General features: G+C 44.7%; 1 protein-coding gene across 3 annotated transcripts in view; it reads left to right on the plus strand.

The window, feature by feature from the left end:
- Positions 1-8513: 8513 nt before the first annotated feature.
- The window catches only part of ZFR (zinc finger RNA binding protein), an 88163-nt gene continuing 81508 nt past the window's right edge, over positions 8514-15168 (plus strand). For 2 of the 3 annotated variants that reach the window (XR_005238020.2, XM_007961300.3), the window contains exons 1-2: positions 8526-8654; positions 8946-9045. Coding sequence is in view for 2 of the 3 variants with exons in the window: in XM_007961300.3 (XP_007959491.1) it covers positions 8618-8654; positions 8946-9045 (137 nt within the window). In the remaining variant the exon portion in view is untranslated. Of the gene's footprint in view, positions 8655-8945; positions 9046-15168 lie in introns of all 3 variants that reach the window. The other variant, XM_007961301.3, reaches the window with a different exon arrangement.

Here is a 15168-nt window from a genome sequence, read left to right on the forward strand (position 1 = left end):
GAGCCACTGTGCCTGGCCACAAGGATCCTTATAAGAAGAAGACAGGATTGTCAGAATCAGAGAGAGATTTGAAGATGCTATACTGCTAGCTTTAAAGAAAGGTTCATGGCTGGGCACACTGGCTCACACCTGTAATCCCAGCACTTTGGGAGGCCAAGGCAGGTGGATCACCTGAGGTCAGGAGTTCAAGACCAGTCTGACCAACATGGTGAAACCCTGTCTCTACTAAAAATACAAAAAATTAGCCAGGCTTGGTGGCATGCACCTGTAATCCCAGCTACTCAGGAGCCAGAGGTAGGAGAATTGCTTGAACCTGGGAGATGGAAGTTGCAGTGAGTGGAGATTGTGCCACTGCACTCCAGCCTGGGCAACAGAGCAATAGTCCATCTCAAAAATAAATAAATAAATAAATAAATAAATAAGAGTTCATGAGCCAAGGAAGGTAGGCAATCTCTATAAGCTAGAAAAAATAGACAAACATGCATCCCTGGGGGCAATTTGTTTTTTTGTTTGTTTTCCTGTTTTTTGAGATGGAGTCTCACTGTGTTGCCCAGGCTAGAGTGCAGTGGCACAGTCTCGGCTCACTGCAGCCTCCACTTCTCAGGTTCAAGCAATTCTCCTTGCCTCAGCCTCCTGAGTAGCTGGGATTACAGGCACCCACCACCACACCTGGCTAATTTTTTTATTTTTAGTAGAGAGGGGGTTTCTTCATGTTGGTCAGGGCTGGTCTTCAGCTCTTGACCTCAAGTGATCCACGCCCCCCCACTCAGCTTCCCAAAGTGCTGGGATTACAGTGAGTCACCATGCCCAGCCCTTCTTGCCAATTTGATTTTAGCCCAGTGAGGCTTCTAAACTACAGAATTGTAAGATAACAAACGTGTGCAGTTTCAAGCCAGGAATTCTGTGGTGATGTTTCACAGCAGCGATACGAAACTCATACACCATGTAAATGCCCAACAGAGAGTGTTCCCAGTGGAGGGGGCACTCCATCAATCAGGTGGGCAGACGGCTTGTTTTACAGATGGCAGTCAGCCTTCATTTTTTTCTCAATTAGCAATAATCGCTCCTCTGATAAACCCCATTGTCTATGATACTGCCACTGCATAAAGCTAGCCTTTTTTATTTTTTATTTTTATTTTTTTGAGACAGAGTCTCATTTTGTTGCCCAGGCTGGAGTATAGTGGTGTAATCTCTGCTCATTGCAATCTCTGCCTCCTGGGTTCAAGCAATTTTCATGCCTCAGCCTCCCAAGTAGCTGGAATTACAGGCATGCACCACCATGCCTGGCAGATTTTTAGTATTTTTTGTAGAGATGGGGTTTCACCATATTGGTCAGGTTGGTCTCAAACTTCTGGCCTCAAGTGATCTGCCCACCTTGGCCTCGCAAAGTGAGGTAGGATTATAGGTGTGAGCCACCACGCCTGGCCGCAGTCAGCCTTTTAAAAACAATTTTATTTTAAATAGAGACAGGGTCTCACTCTGTTGCCCAGGCTGGTCTTGAACTCCTCGGCTCAAGTGATCCACCCTCCTTGGCCTCCCGAAGCATTGGGATTACAGCTGAGCCACCATGCCTAGCAACAATCAGCCTTTTTCCCCAGCCACCTTAGTGCTAGCCTGATGGGTTCATGTACAAAATATGTATTTAGTTTTTAATCCTCTTGTCAAATTATGAAGTTAGTACTATTATTATTTTTCCTGCTTTGTAGATGAGACCAGGGCATGAGAAGGTTAAGTCAATTGGCCAAAGTCATATTGTCAGTAAGTAGTAAAACCAGGATTTGAACATAGGTCATCTGACTCTAGTACCATATTATCCAATATGGTAGCTGCTAGCCATGTATGGGTTTTTTAAATTAAATTGAATTAAAATTTAGTTGCTGTCACACTAGCCCCATTTCAAGTGTTCAATAGCTACATATGGCCAGTGGTTACCACACTGCACAGCGCAGAGAGAACATTTCTATCTTTGAAGAAAGTTCTATCGGATAGTGTTGATCTAGAGTGTGGGCTTTAAACCAATATGTTCTTCAGCATCTCCCATTGATAATCATATCAAACTCTAAATCAGGTCACAGTGTGGCTGAGACTCTTCTCCAAGCTACTAAACAGCTACTCCTATGGCTGCTTTGAGTCCTGTAGGTTCTTCAGGTTCCTATGAATATGTTACTGACACAAAGAAACCCTTATAACATTGGTGTTGGGGGTTCAAGCTTGGCAGCAAATAGCATGTGCTAGAATGTCAAGGGAGCTCCAAGGACTAAAATAGGTTGGCATCTGCATTTGTGCCTGGTACCATGTCAGATGGTACTTGGGGGAGGCAGAAGAAAGATATTAAAGACCTATATCATAAAACCGTTGCCCTCAAAATGTGGACACAAGACTAACTTCATTCATCCCCAAAATATTTATTAAGTGCATACTGTGTTCTAGGAATGGTTCTCTCTTTTTAATATTTTATTTTTTGACACAGCATCTCACCCTGTCACTCAGGCTGGAGTGCAGTGGCATGATCTTGGCTCACTCCAACCTCCACCTCCCAGGTTCAAGGGATCCTCTCACCTCAGCCTCCTGTAGCTGAGACTACAGGTGTGTGCCATCATGATCAGCTAGTCTTTGTATTTTCTGTAGAGACAGGGTTTCGCTATGTTGTCCAGGCTGGTCTCAAACTCCTGAGCTCAAGTGATCTGCCCATCTCGGCTTCCCAAAGTGCTGAGATTACAGGCATGAGCCACCATGCCCAGCCAGAATGGTTCTCGGCATTGGAAATTCACCGGCAGATAAAACAGACATGGTTCCTGACCCTGTGGAGTTTATGTCCTTTCCTGGGGGAAGAGAAATATTGAGTAACAAATGACCAGTCTGATGAGTGTTACAAAATGGGAACTACAGGATGCCTTGGAATGAAATAATTAAAGAGCCAATAATGTAAGTGCTCTAGGAGTTCATAAATGAAAAATAGCCATGTGCACTAAAACTGGAAACACAAAGGTGACTCCAGTGACCCACCAGTAATAGGACATGTTCTTACTTTAGGCAAGTGTGAATCTTCACAAGATTTTTAGCAGGGTAATGACATGTTCAGAAGTGTTTCAGGGAAGCAGTATGTTGCAGAGGTCAGGCATTCGGGAAACAGGTAGGTATAGTTTAAATCCTGCATTTGCCACTTATTACCCTTGTGAACTCACTTTCACTATCTCTAAATGGGATAATCATAATAGTACCTACCTTGCAGGTTTCTGTAAAGAATAAATGAGACAATGCATTATAATGTACACTGTTATTACTACTACTTTTGTTGTTGTTGTTGTTACGGAGTCTCACTCTGTCGCCCAGGCTGGAGTGCAATGGCACAATCTTGGCTCACTGCAACCTCTGCCTCCTGGGTTGGAGCAATTCTCCTGCCTCAGCTTCCTGAGTAGCTGGGATTACAGGTGTGTGCCACCAAGCCAGGCTAATTTTTGTATTTTTAGTAGAGACGGGGTTTCACCATGTTGGCCAGGCTTGTCTTGAACTCCTGACCTCAGGTGATCCACCCTCTTTGGCCTCACAGAGCGCTGGGATTACGGGCATGAGCCACCGCGCCCGGCCCCATTTATTTATTTTTTAAATCTTAGATCCTTGATCATTGTGTAGAGGATAGATTTGAGAGGATTAGATTCTTGGGAAGAGAGACCAATTAGTGGGCTGTTGAAGTAGGCTTCAGCAAGAGATGAACGAGAGTGGTGGTTGTAGAGAGGAAAAGAATGTCAGATATTCAGAGAGTTTGGGGAAAAAAGGTATACCAGCAATTCCACTCCTAGGGATATACTCAGGAGGACTGAAAACATCTGTCCACACAAAAACTTGCGTATCAATAGTGACGTTATTCATAATAGCCCAATAATGGAAGCATCCCAAACATCCATCAACTTATGAATGAAAAAATAAAATGTGGTATATCCAAACAATGGACAATGAAATTTGAAAACACTGAAAGAAGCCAGACATAAAAGGCCACATTATTGTATGATTCCATTTATATGTCCAGGATAGACAAATCCATAGAGACACAAAGTAATTTTGTGGTTGTTAAGCATTGGGAGGAGGTAGAAATGGGGAGTGAGGGCTAATGGGTACAGGATTTATTATGAGATGATGAAAATGTGCTTACAATGAACTGGGCTCTGATCTAAGAGCTTTACATCTAGGAAGTCTTTAACCCCTAACAAAGATCCCCTGATGAAGATACTACTTTTACATCTCTATTTACAGAGGAGGAAGAAAAATGAAGCAGAGAGATTGTGGCTGAGGTCACAGAGCAGAAAGTCACAGAGCGTGGATTTGAAGCCAGGTGTGTCCAGCTTTAGAGTCCTTGCTCTTATTCACCTCACTATACTCCTCTTGGTATAGAGTAACTAGTATCATATCCTTTCTGGCTAATTTATCTGTATTTTATCAAGGTCTTTCAGGATACCACACCTTGACTCAAAGGTGTGACAGAAAACAACTATTGTAGATGTATTTTTGGTGAGTTTAGGAGCTGGCTTTCTCAGGCTAGCTCTACCTTGTGGCTAATTGACTGTCAATGACATTTCCTCGTTTACCTTCAGATCCTAATTGAGGTTCATAATTATGACTCTGAGGCACTACAGGTTCTTGAACTACCTTCTGAATCATGAAAGAAAGATTAAACTATGCGTCGCATGGTTCATTCATTCCATAAGTACTCACCGGGTGCCTACCACCAGGCACCCAATATTGGCAACTTGCCCTCATGAAGCTTATAGTTTGATGAGAGAGAGAAATATATATTAATCATATAATCACACAGTAAGTATAAGATTGCAACTGTGACAAGGACAACTAAGAAGAGATGTCTGCTGCTCTGAGAGCATAACAAGGGTTTGACCCATCAAGGTCACGAGGGGTTGACTGAGTTGTGATCCCCAAGAATGAAGGTAAACCAGGTAAAGGGAAGAAGGGAGAACATTGTAGGCAGGGAGAACATGCAAAGCCCCCTGGTGGGACGGAGCATGGTGAACAGGAGGCCAAGGTAGCTGCGATAGAGTGAACAAGGAGGAAGATGCTGAAAACACAGGTGAGCCAGGCCACAGGGTCTTGTGGGCCACATGGAAGAATTTGCTTTATCCTGGGAGATGAAAGCACAGCGGATTTGATCAGATTTGCATACCGAACCAGTTCTGGACATGAAGGATGACAATCCCTATTATAATCGGTTGCCTCTGGTCAAGTATTTCATCTTTAATTGTTGACCCAGAAGACTATATACAGCCATGTTGCCTACACCAGGAACTCTAGAACATAAACTCTTCCAGGGCAGAGCCACCTACTTTTGACTTGTAGGTATGGCTTGCACAGGGCATTCACTTACTAGAAGGCTGATTTTAAAAGACTGACAATTGGCCTGGCATGGTGGCTCACACCTGTACTCCCAGCACTTTGGGAGGCCAAGGTGGGCGGATCACTTGAGGTCAGGAGTTTGAGAACAGCCTGGCCAACATGATGAAACCCTTCTTTACTAAAAATACAAAAATTAACTGGGTGCGGTGGCGCATGCCTGTAGTCCCAGCTACTTAGGAGGCTGAGGCAGGAGAATCGCTTGATCTCGAGAGGGGGAGTTTGTAGAAAGCTGAGATCGCGCCATTGCACTTCAGCCTGGGTGACAAAGCAAGACTCTATCTCAAATAAATAAATAAATAAATAAATAAATAAATAAATAAAGGACTGACAATCATCTAGCCTAGTTCTTTTTACATCAAAAAGCTAGGTGGTAGGCCAGGCATGGTGGCTCACTCTTACCAGTAATCCCAGCACATTGGGAGGCCGAGGTAAGCAGATCGCCTGAGCTCAGGAGCTGGAGACCAGCCTGGGCAATGTGGCGAAACTCCATCTCTACAAAAAATACAAAAATTAGCTGGGCATGGTGGTGTGTGCCTGTAGTCCCAGCTACTTGGGAGGCTGAGGTGGGAGGACTGCTTGAGCCCAGGAGGTTGAGGCTGCATTGAGCTGAGATCGCAACACTGCACTCACCCTGGGCGACAGAGTAAAATCCTATCTCAAAACAAAAAAGCTAGATGTCTTACATAAACGCTGCCTCATTTAAACCCCACCGGAGTCCCGTCAGGAAGATGTTATTGTTATTCTTGCCGTATGGGTTTAGATAGGTTAAATAACATGTTTAGGTTATTCCACTACTAGATGCCCAGGAAAAATATTCAAGACCCCTCCAAAACTCCTTCCTTAAAGAAGCCCAAGTCAGGGGCAAGTAGGCACTGTACTGAAAGGCTGTTTCTACCGGCTGCATCTTTGAGAGTGCTATTGTAAATAATTTTCACTACTGCCACACCTACTTTGACCCCTAAGAACCAGGAGAGAGGCCCCATCTTCCTCTTTCTAGTTATGTGCTTGCTCACCGGGGTGTGCCAGCAGCACGCCGGCCTCCAAAGGCCTGCCAAGCAACCAAGCATAAAACTGGCCTACACAGACTCTTTTTAGGCAAGTAATTAACACCTGTCTTTTCTCCTCCAGTTTTATTCAAATAGCCTAGTAATAGAGCCGGTTCATCAAAGCAGTTAGTCAGTGTCTTGAAGCTTGACTGCTCAACGAAGTTCAATGCAAAGTACCTTTAAAATACAGTTCTAATGTCCTATGTGTAGGAGATATTTCTTCCTAGCAACATCCTTGGAGCACAAATAACTTTTGCCTGGGAAAATATCAGTATTCTCAAAAATAATGACACTGACTTTTCTCCAAGGTTCTACATTTTCTCTTTTTGAAATGAATAACAGGACAAATCAGACAGGTTCTGAGAGCCTGTACTTTTGTAGGAGGCGTGGGGAGCAAGGTTGGCACAAGAAAGAATTGAGGCATTGTTTCTGCTCTGGCACAAGAAAGTAGGACAAAGCCCTGAATTTCATGGGTAGGTTCTGATTCACCCTTTGCATTTCTTTTTTTTTTTTTTTTTCTTTTCCTTCTTTTTTGGTTTTGGTTTTGGTTTTAGTTTTTTTTTTTTTTTTTTTTTTTGGTTTTTTTTTTTTTTTTGAGACGGAATCTCACTCTGTCGCCCAGGATGGAGTGCAGTGGTGTGATCTCGGCTTACTGTAATCTCCACCTCCCGGGTTCAAGCGATTCTCCTGCCTCAGCCTTCTGAGTAGCTGGGGACTATAGTCGCGACGGTTTTTTTTTTGTTTGTTTTTTGTTTTTTTTTTTTCTGAAACCGGGTTTCACCATGTTGGCCACTGACCTCACCTCGTGATCCACCCGCTTCGGCCTCCCAAAGTGCTGGGATTACAGGCGTGAGCCACAGCGCCCGGCCAGCATTTATTTTTAAAGTTCATATCCAACAATGAGGAGAGATGAGGAGCAGGGAGTCTGGGGGATGGGCATGGAGAAGGTAAGGAAGAGGTGAAATGCAGGCAGTGGGTATGCATTGATGGAAGACACGAAACAGATAAGGCCAGAGAAACTAAACCATCAGAAGAGGAACTGGAAGAGGAAAGAGAATGGTTGAAAATGAACTGAGAAACTAAAAGAAAAACAGCGAGAAAACAGAGGGAAAGAAGAAATGCTTACATGGGAGCAAGTACTGTTATGTCCTTACCCAGCCAGACTGATCTCGCTCTTGAACATTCCTGCATCTGGACCCTTCCAGTTGCCGCTCTTCCTGCAGGCATCTCCCAGGCCTGTCCTTCTTCCTTCAAGTGGTCTCCTTAACCACACTGTACATGAAATAGCACCTCCCTTATCCTTATTTTCCTTACTCTGCTTTATTTATGCTTGAAGCTCCAGTCACCATCAGACAGACTTTCTGTGTTTTGGCTACTGGCTGTTGTCTGACATATACCCGCTCCTAGAACGTAAACTCCACGGGAACAGGGACTTTGTTTTATTCCCTGCGGTATCTCCAGCACCTACAACAGTGAATGACACCCTGTTGGGTGACCGATATACGCCGGATGGCTCAGGGCATGGGTGCAGGTCGGGGAAAGGGTATAGCAAGAGGTGTGTCCGGGAGGGATGTTTGGGGTGTGCTTTTAGTCCAACAAAAAAGCACTTTCCATCCTTTTTCTATTTCTCTCCTCTCCTTCTCCCTCCCTCCGCACTTCAGAGGTTGGAGAAAAGCTGCGGGAAAGCAGGAAATAAGGAAAAATCCTAAATTGTCCAGCTCGAATTCCAATGAAAAATTCATGAGCGAGGAAGACAGGGAGACAGAGAATAAATGCACACGCAAAAGTGAAGGAAACCAGTGGAAAGTAAGGGAAAAGGCGACAGACGTCACTCTCTCTGGTCACGCTCCCCGACTCCCCCGAGGCCGGGCGAGGCGCTCCTGGCACGCGCCCCAGTCGCCCGGCGGCCGCGCGGCGTCAGCACCACTTCAGAGAGGGCCAGGCCCCTCTTCTCCCCCGGGCTTACCCGCACCCGCACCGCCGAGGCCCCAGCAGCACGCGCCCAGGGTAGCCGCGAAGGCGGCGGGGACTACAGCTCCCAGGATGCCGAGCACGGGCGCGCCTGCGCAGTGCGGCCGGAGGCGGCGGTCTGTTCTCCGCTGAGGAGGAGCGGGGCAGAGGAGGGAGGCAGCGGGTGAGAGTTCAGAGTTCAGCAGCAGCAGCCCGAGCCCATGATTCCCATATGCCCTGTAGTTTCTTTTACCTATGGTGAGTCTAATGTGGCCCGCGAGGCCTCTGCCCGGCCCCCTCCCTGGCCCCGGGCAGCGGGGAGGCGCGGGGGTTGGGGCAGGCTCCGGGGAGGAGGCGGCGGCCGCCACCCGGGCGTGCGAGTGAGTGAGGGAGTGCGAGGCGGGAGGGGGAGGCGGCGCGGCCGCGGCCCAGGCCCCGCCAGGGCTGCTCTCACGGCGCCTCTCTCTCTCTCCCTGCGCTCCCTCGGCGTCTCGGCTTCTCTGCGTCTCTCCTCCCGCCATGGGACCCGACTCTCTGTGCCCGCCGCAGTGCCCAGCCGGCTGGGGGAAGATGCCAAAATGGCGACCGGCAACTACTTTGGATTCACCCACAGCGGGGCGGCGGCGGCGGCGGCTGCGGCCCAATATAGGTAACGGCACCCTGCCTTCTCCCTGCTCGCCCCTTGCTCGCCCCTCGGCCCGGATCCGGTCGACGCGACGCCCCCGCGTCCGCCCCCGGCCAGCCCAGAGCTCCGGCCCGCTGCAGGCCTGGCCCGGCCCAGCCCCGCGGCCTCTCCCGCCCAGCCCCGCCTTGCCCGGCCCGGCCCGCGGCGGGGAGCAGCCCCCAGTAGGGGGGAGGTAGAGACGGCGGAGGTGTAGGGACGTGGAGGCCGCAGGGCCCTTCGGCGGCCCCTTAACTAAAATGGCCTCCTGCGGCCGCCGAGCGGAGCCGCCACCGCCGCCCGGCAGGCCCCCCGGTCCCCGCCTCCGCGCGTCCAGCCCCCACCTCCCATCTTCTTCCCACTTGGAGAGTGGAGAGGGTGGCCGAAGGGACCTCACGGGGGTGCCGTGTCGCAGGTCCACTGGCTTCTCCTGCGACGCTTCTCTGCGTCGTCGCCTGGTGCTTCAGCCCCGGAGCCCAGATAACGTGTCGTTGTCTCGGGTACCTTCCCCTCCGTCTTGGGGCTTCTTCCCCAGACGCTCCATTGCTAGCGAGTCCTGCTGACAAACCGCGGGTGTCACTGCGTTCATCGGGTTCCTTTAGTTTTTCCTGCAACGAGAGAGGTTCACATACCAACCACCTGTACGTTGTGTAGTTCTTAGACTGGAAAAGATGTGCGAAGTTTCTAGTGCTGGTAAATGAGTGCACAGCCTTGTTTGGGCTATGGAGTTTAGGCCCCAGGTGGGCCTGTCATTCTCCTTGCGGGGGTCTTTTCCCCTGCGGGGAATGATGGGGAGGGAAGAAGATGAAAGTGAGATTGTACTGAGTCATTGTAATGCACCGGATGAAATCCCTACCTTAAGGGAAGCTCTCATTTCTGAAGTCTGTAGTTCATTATACATCTTATCAAAGACAAACACATACACAACGCTGGATTTTTAAATTGTTACTTTTGAGTCAGTCTGAGACTTTTGGTTCAGGCCATAAGCGCACCCGCCTCCTGCGTGATGTGCTTTTTATGTATATTAGATGTTGGTTAAACCCAGGCAGTTTTTTTCATCTGATTTTCTTCAGGAGGCACATTGTTTAATGGAAAGGGCATCATTGGGAGCCAGAAGACCCGAGTTCAGTCTCTTTTGCTCTTGATTTGTTGTTGTTGTTGTTGTTGTTGTTGAATAAATAATTTTTCTTAATTTTTCGAGAAGGGGTATATCTCGAACTCTTGGGCTCAAGTCCTGCCTCGGTCTCCCAAAGTGCTAGGATTATAGGCATGAGCCACCACACCTGGCCTCTTTTGTTCTTGATTTTATGACGTTGGGAACATCATATAGTTGGGTTTTCATTTTCATCATCTGTAAAATGAGATGCTGGGCAAACTATCTTTTTGGGCTGAAACTTGTGGTTTTGAGAAACCAAGTTGCTGTATTCCGTGGCATCCTAAGATGCCATTTGTTGTAAAAGGTACCATTATTGTATGTAGTACTAAAAAAAAAAAAATGCTGCCACTTAAGACACTGCTTGAGACTCCATTAAGAGATGTCAAAATGTATAAATGTGCATCATATTGGTGAAACTAGCTTTTACTAATTGTTTAATGCTATGTGGCATTTTACAAGTGTTTTTTCGTGAGGCCTGCATTCCAGAAAAAGCACCGAGATGACAAATTATAGCAAAATCTTGGAGCATTCCAAGTATTAGCAAATCTTTTGCTTATAGTTTTTGATAATTAAGCAACTGAAAAAGTTTCAGCTACTTTGATGAAACTTTTTAGGGCTTTTAAAAAATTCAACAGCTTTTGGGGTACAAGTGGTTTTTGGTTACATGGATGAATTATATAGTGGTGAATTCTGAGATTTTAGTAGGGCTAATAATTTTCAAGGAGAGAAAAAAACTATCTTTTTCTGAGAAGAGATAGCTAATCAGCATCTGTGCCATAAATCTGCTGGCAAGTACTAGTGTTCCACCTAGAAAATATTGTATTTAACCATTAAATTTTTACTTGTTTTACTCAGGTTTTTTCTGTTTTCCTAATATGGGCTGAGTGATAAGATTTGTTGGATTACTAACTTTATTTACTGTAAAGTGGTGGGTTCTTTGTGGCACTTCTGAAACACTTTTTTTCCTAAATGCAGACCTACAGATAGAAATGAAGGAAGGAAATGCTGATTTAAAGATAATAATTTTTTGATAAAATATGTGATTGTTTTATCCCAATATAGGGAACGGTGACAGAATTTGTTTCTAATAATTTTTTTTTTGGCCTTGAAACTCAAAAGTTTAAACTAACAACAGTCCAGGTTACTAAATAGATTAAATGTACATCTGATGAGAAAAGACTAGTCTTTTGACATTACTTATATTGCTAAAACTTAGACACTCTTGTACATAAGGCTTTCTGTATAAACATAGTACATGAAAATATCGTTTGCATTTAATGGCAAGAAACCAGGCCCAATAATACTGGGAATTTTGGCAAGGAAGATGAATAAATAACATTAATAACAAAAGCACATGCACAAAGTATGGTGGTGATGCTAATATTTCTTCCTGGCTGGAAATAACTATAATGGAACTTTTAGAGATGGAAGACCGAGGTCTGCTGTACTAATATTTTTTCAAATTTGAAAGATCTCAAACTCAGGAAAACCTTAAGTACAGTTCACGCCTGAAAACATATGAAGATTTTTTTTTTTTTCCCAGTCAAATTTGGATAGAAAATAGAGTATTCATGAAGGGCCAACTTTTTGTATTCGCAGGTTCCACAGGGCCTACTGTGGGACTTTATGTATGGAGTTTTGTATACATATTGGTCCTGGAACCAATGCCCTGCTTATATTGAGGGATGACTGTATTTATGTGTGAATGATGTGATTTAATTGCTTCACCTATCACTGAATACAGATAAAGTAAACATCCTACACCTAAATGTAATTCCAGAGGCCAGGCGCAGTGGCTCACGCTCATAATCCCAGCACGTTGGGAGGCTAAGGCGGGTGGATCACCAAAGGTCAGGAGTACGAGACCAGCCTGAGCAACATGGCAAAACCTGGTCTCTACTACTAAAAATACAAAAGTTAGCTGGGTATGGTGGCAGATGCCTGTAATCCCAGCTACTCCAGAGGTTGAGGCAGGAGAATCGCTTGAACCCAGGAGGTGGAGGTTGCAGTGAGCCGAGATTGCCGCCATTACACTCTGGCTGGGTGACAGAGACAGACTCCATCTCAAAATAAAATAAAGTAAAAGTAACTCCAGCTCTTAGTTTTCTTGATTACAGCTCTGTAAGGTATTTGATTAAATTTATTTTAGATTCAGACTTTTTAGCTTGTTAATATTTGAAATTCATAATGGCACACTAAAGATCAGGTTCCTGAAGATGTTATAAAGAACTGTAATAGTGAATTTGTCAAGTATGGCTACTGGTAACTTGTAGATTAGTTACCACGTTTTTCATTTGTGTTAATGCACATTAGACAATTTTGTGGTAAGCATTTCTCAGTCTTTGTGTTCTAAGTCCCATAAACTATGGAATTTTTTTTTCCTATTCTGTATTTTTTGGTTTTTTTGTTTTTGTTTTTGTTTTTGAGACAGAGCCTCGCTCTGTCACCCAGGCTGGAGTGCAGTGGCGCGATCTTGGCTCACTGCAACCTCTGCCTCTCAGATTCAAGTGATTCTCCTGCCTCAGCCTCCTGAGTAGCTGGGATTACAGGCATGCGCCACCACGCCTCACTAGTTTGTGTATTTTTAGTAGAGACAGTTTCACCATGTTGGCCAGGCTAGTCTCAAACTCCCAACCTCAGGTGCTCTGCCTGCCTCGGCCTCCCAAAGTGCTGGTATTACAGGCATGAGCCACCGCGCCTAGCCTTGTTTTGTATTTTTTTAAGTCAAGTAAATACGCCAGTTAAGTATTTTTATGTGTTTACATGTGTACGTTTCTGATAGTGTATTAATTTGAGGGTGCACAGGAGAAAGCAGATTTCAGACGTGGTGAAAATGTAAGGATGATTTCATGGCCAGAAGGGTTAGGTAGATAACCTGTTAGAGTAGAGTACCTTTTTTGTTTGAGGAAATATACTTACATAAATCTAGTTTTATTTTTAAATAAATCTTGGGGAAAGAACTATTATGACAGTTCTAAGGACTTTAGGGTAGCAAAGAATATGAGAAAAGATAATTCTCAGCAGAAGAAACTTCCTAATAATTTCATAGGATCAAAAATCATTTTTTCAAGTTCTTCATTGACAATGATAGAGAAGTTCTGATAGAAATTCTTCAGTTTTTGAGGAGAATTTGTGGCATATACATTTATAAAAGCATATGTAATAAACATTATAAAATAATCCCATTATATCCCACAATTAATGGGACATTAACCCATTTCTTTGAGGGTTTTTGTTTTTGTTTTTGTTTTTGTTTAAAAAAAGACATGGTCTTGCTCTCTCACCTAGGCTGCAGTGTAGTGGTGATAATAGCTCACTGCAGCTTGGAACCCCTGAGCTCAAATGATCCTCCTGCGATGGGCTTCCAAGGTGCTGGAATTACAGGTGTGAGCCACTATGCCCAGCCTCGTTGAGAGTTGTAAACAGCCACTTTTTCTTTACTTGTACTTTAGAAAAACCTTGGACATAGCAGTAAGTAGATTTTGACTGTTGCTGGACCTTAAGCATCTGCCAGTCAAAAGAAGGCATCTCATCTAAGGATTTTGAGATGTCTTAGGCACTTCTGTTCCTAAAGGATGTGATAACTTGGGTAGGCTAACAGTAGCTTGGATAGGCTGATAAGCTAATGAGTTTTCCTTTTTTCCTTTTTCTTTTTTCCCTTTTATTTGAATGTAGTGTTAAGAATATTGTGTCTTGAATTTAGGAAAGAGTAAGAGTAACACTAGTAAGGCAGAAAAGGATTAAACACTGAGAAAGTAAAAAAACCAGGTGAACAGGTTTTTGAAACCAACCTTGGTGATGGAAATTTACTGGCTTTACAAAAAAAAGAAATACTGCAACGGCTAGTAACATCAATCCTTCCATTGTTGTATCAGAAACCTTAGGATGTATACTGCATGGATAAGCTAGAAATAAGATAATTTTCTTTCCAAAAGGATTGTTACTATTACACTGATGATATAATGGCTGTTACTCTTAATAGAGTAGGGTGAGCCAGAATATCCGTGTATAGAATAGGTATCTGCTTGAGTATGCTTTTGTAAACTGCCTTATAGTACACTACGAACAAAAGGACATAACTTTGGAACTAGATAGTTCGAATCCCCAGCTCCATCCCTTCAGGCACCCTCAACTTCTCTAGGACTTGGTTTCCTCACCTAACTTGACTTAAGTTTAAATATAAAATTTTCTAGCCTAGTGCCTGATTATCAGTAGGCATTCCTACCAATACTGTTTCTGGTAGAGATTTAAGTAATAATATTTTAAGGGTTTTAGAAGGATTCCTTGGTTAATATCTATCATATATTTATAGAGAGAGTTTCATAATCTCACAGTAAAATGTTTTAAAAGTAAAACATTTGGGCCGGGCGTGCAGTGGCTCATCCCTGTAATCCCAGCACTTTGGGAGGCGAGGCGGGTAGATCACGAGGTCAGGAGATTGAGACCATCCTGGCTAACACAGTGAAAACCCATCTCTACAAAAAATACAAAAAAATTAGCCAGATGTCATGGTGGGCGCCTGTAGTCCCAGCTCCTGGGGAGGCTGAGGCAGGAGAATGGCATGAACCCAGGAGGCGGAGCTTGCAGTGAGCTGAGATCACGCCACTGCACTCCAGCCTGGGCAACAGAGCGAGACTCCGTCTCAAAAAAAAAAAAAAGTAAAACATTTGGAGTCCTCATTACTAATAGAAAAAGAAGGAAAGTTTCTATTTACAGGTAACATGATTATTACGCTTGTCAGGCAAAAATGTGAGAACTAGTAAGAGTACAGCAAATTTTCTGGATCTACGATCAGGCAAAGGCCACGTGCGGTGGATCACTCCTGTAATCCCGGCACTTTGGGAGGCCGAGGTGGGCAGATCACCTGAGGTCGGGAGTTTAAGACCAGCCTGACCAACATGGAGAAACCCTGTTTCTACTAAAACCACAAAATTAGGCAGGCGTGGTGGTGCATG

The sequence above is a fragment of the Chlorocebus sabaeus genome, chromosome 4, assembly GCF_047675955.1.
Source record: "Chlorocebus sabaeus isolate Y175 chromosome 4, mChlSab1.0.hap1, whole genome shotgun sequence".
Classification (NCBI taxonomy): Eukaryota; Metazoa; Chordata; class Mammalia; order Primates; family Cercopithecidae; genus Chlorocebus; species Chlorocebus sabaeus.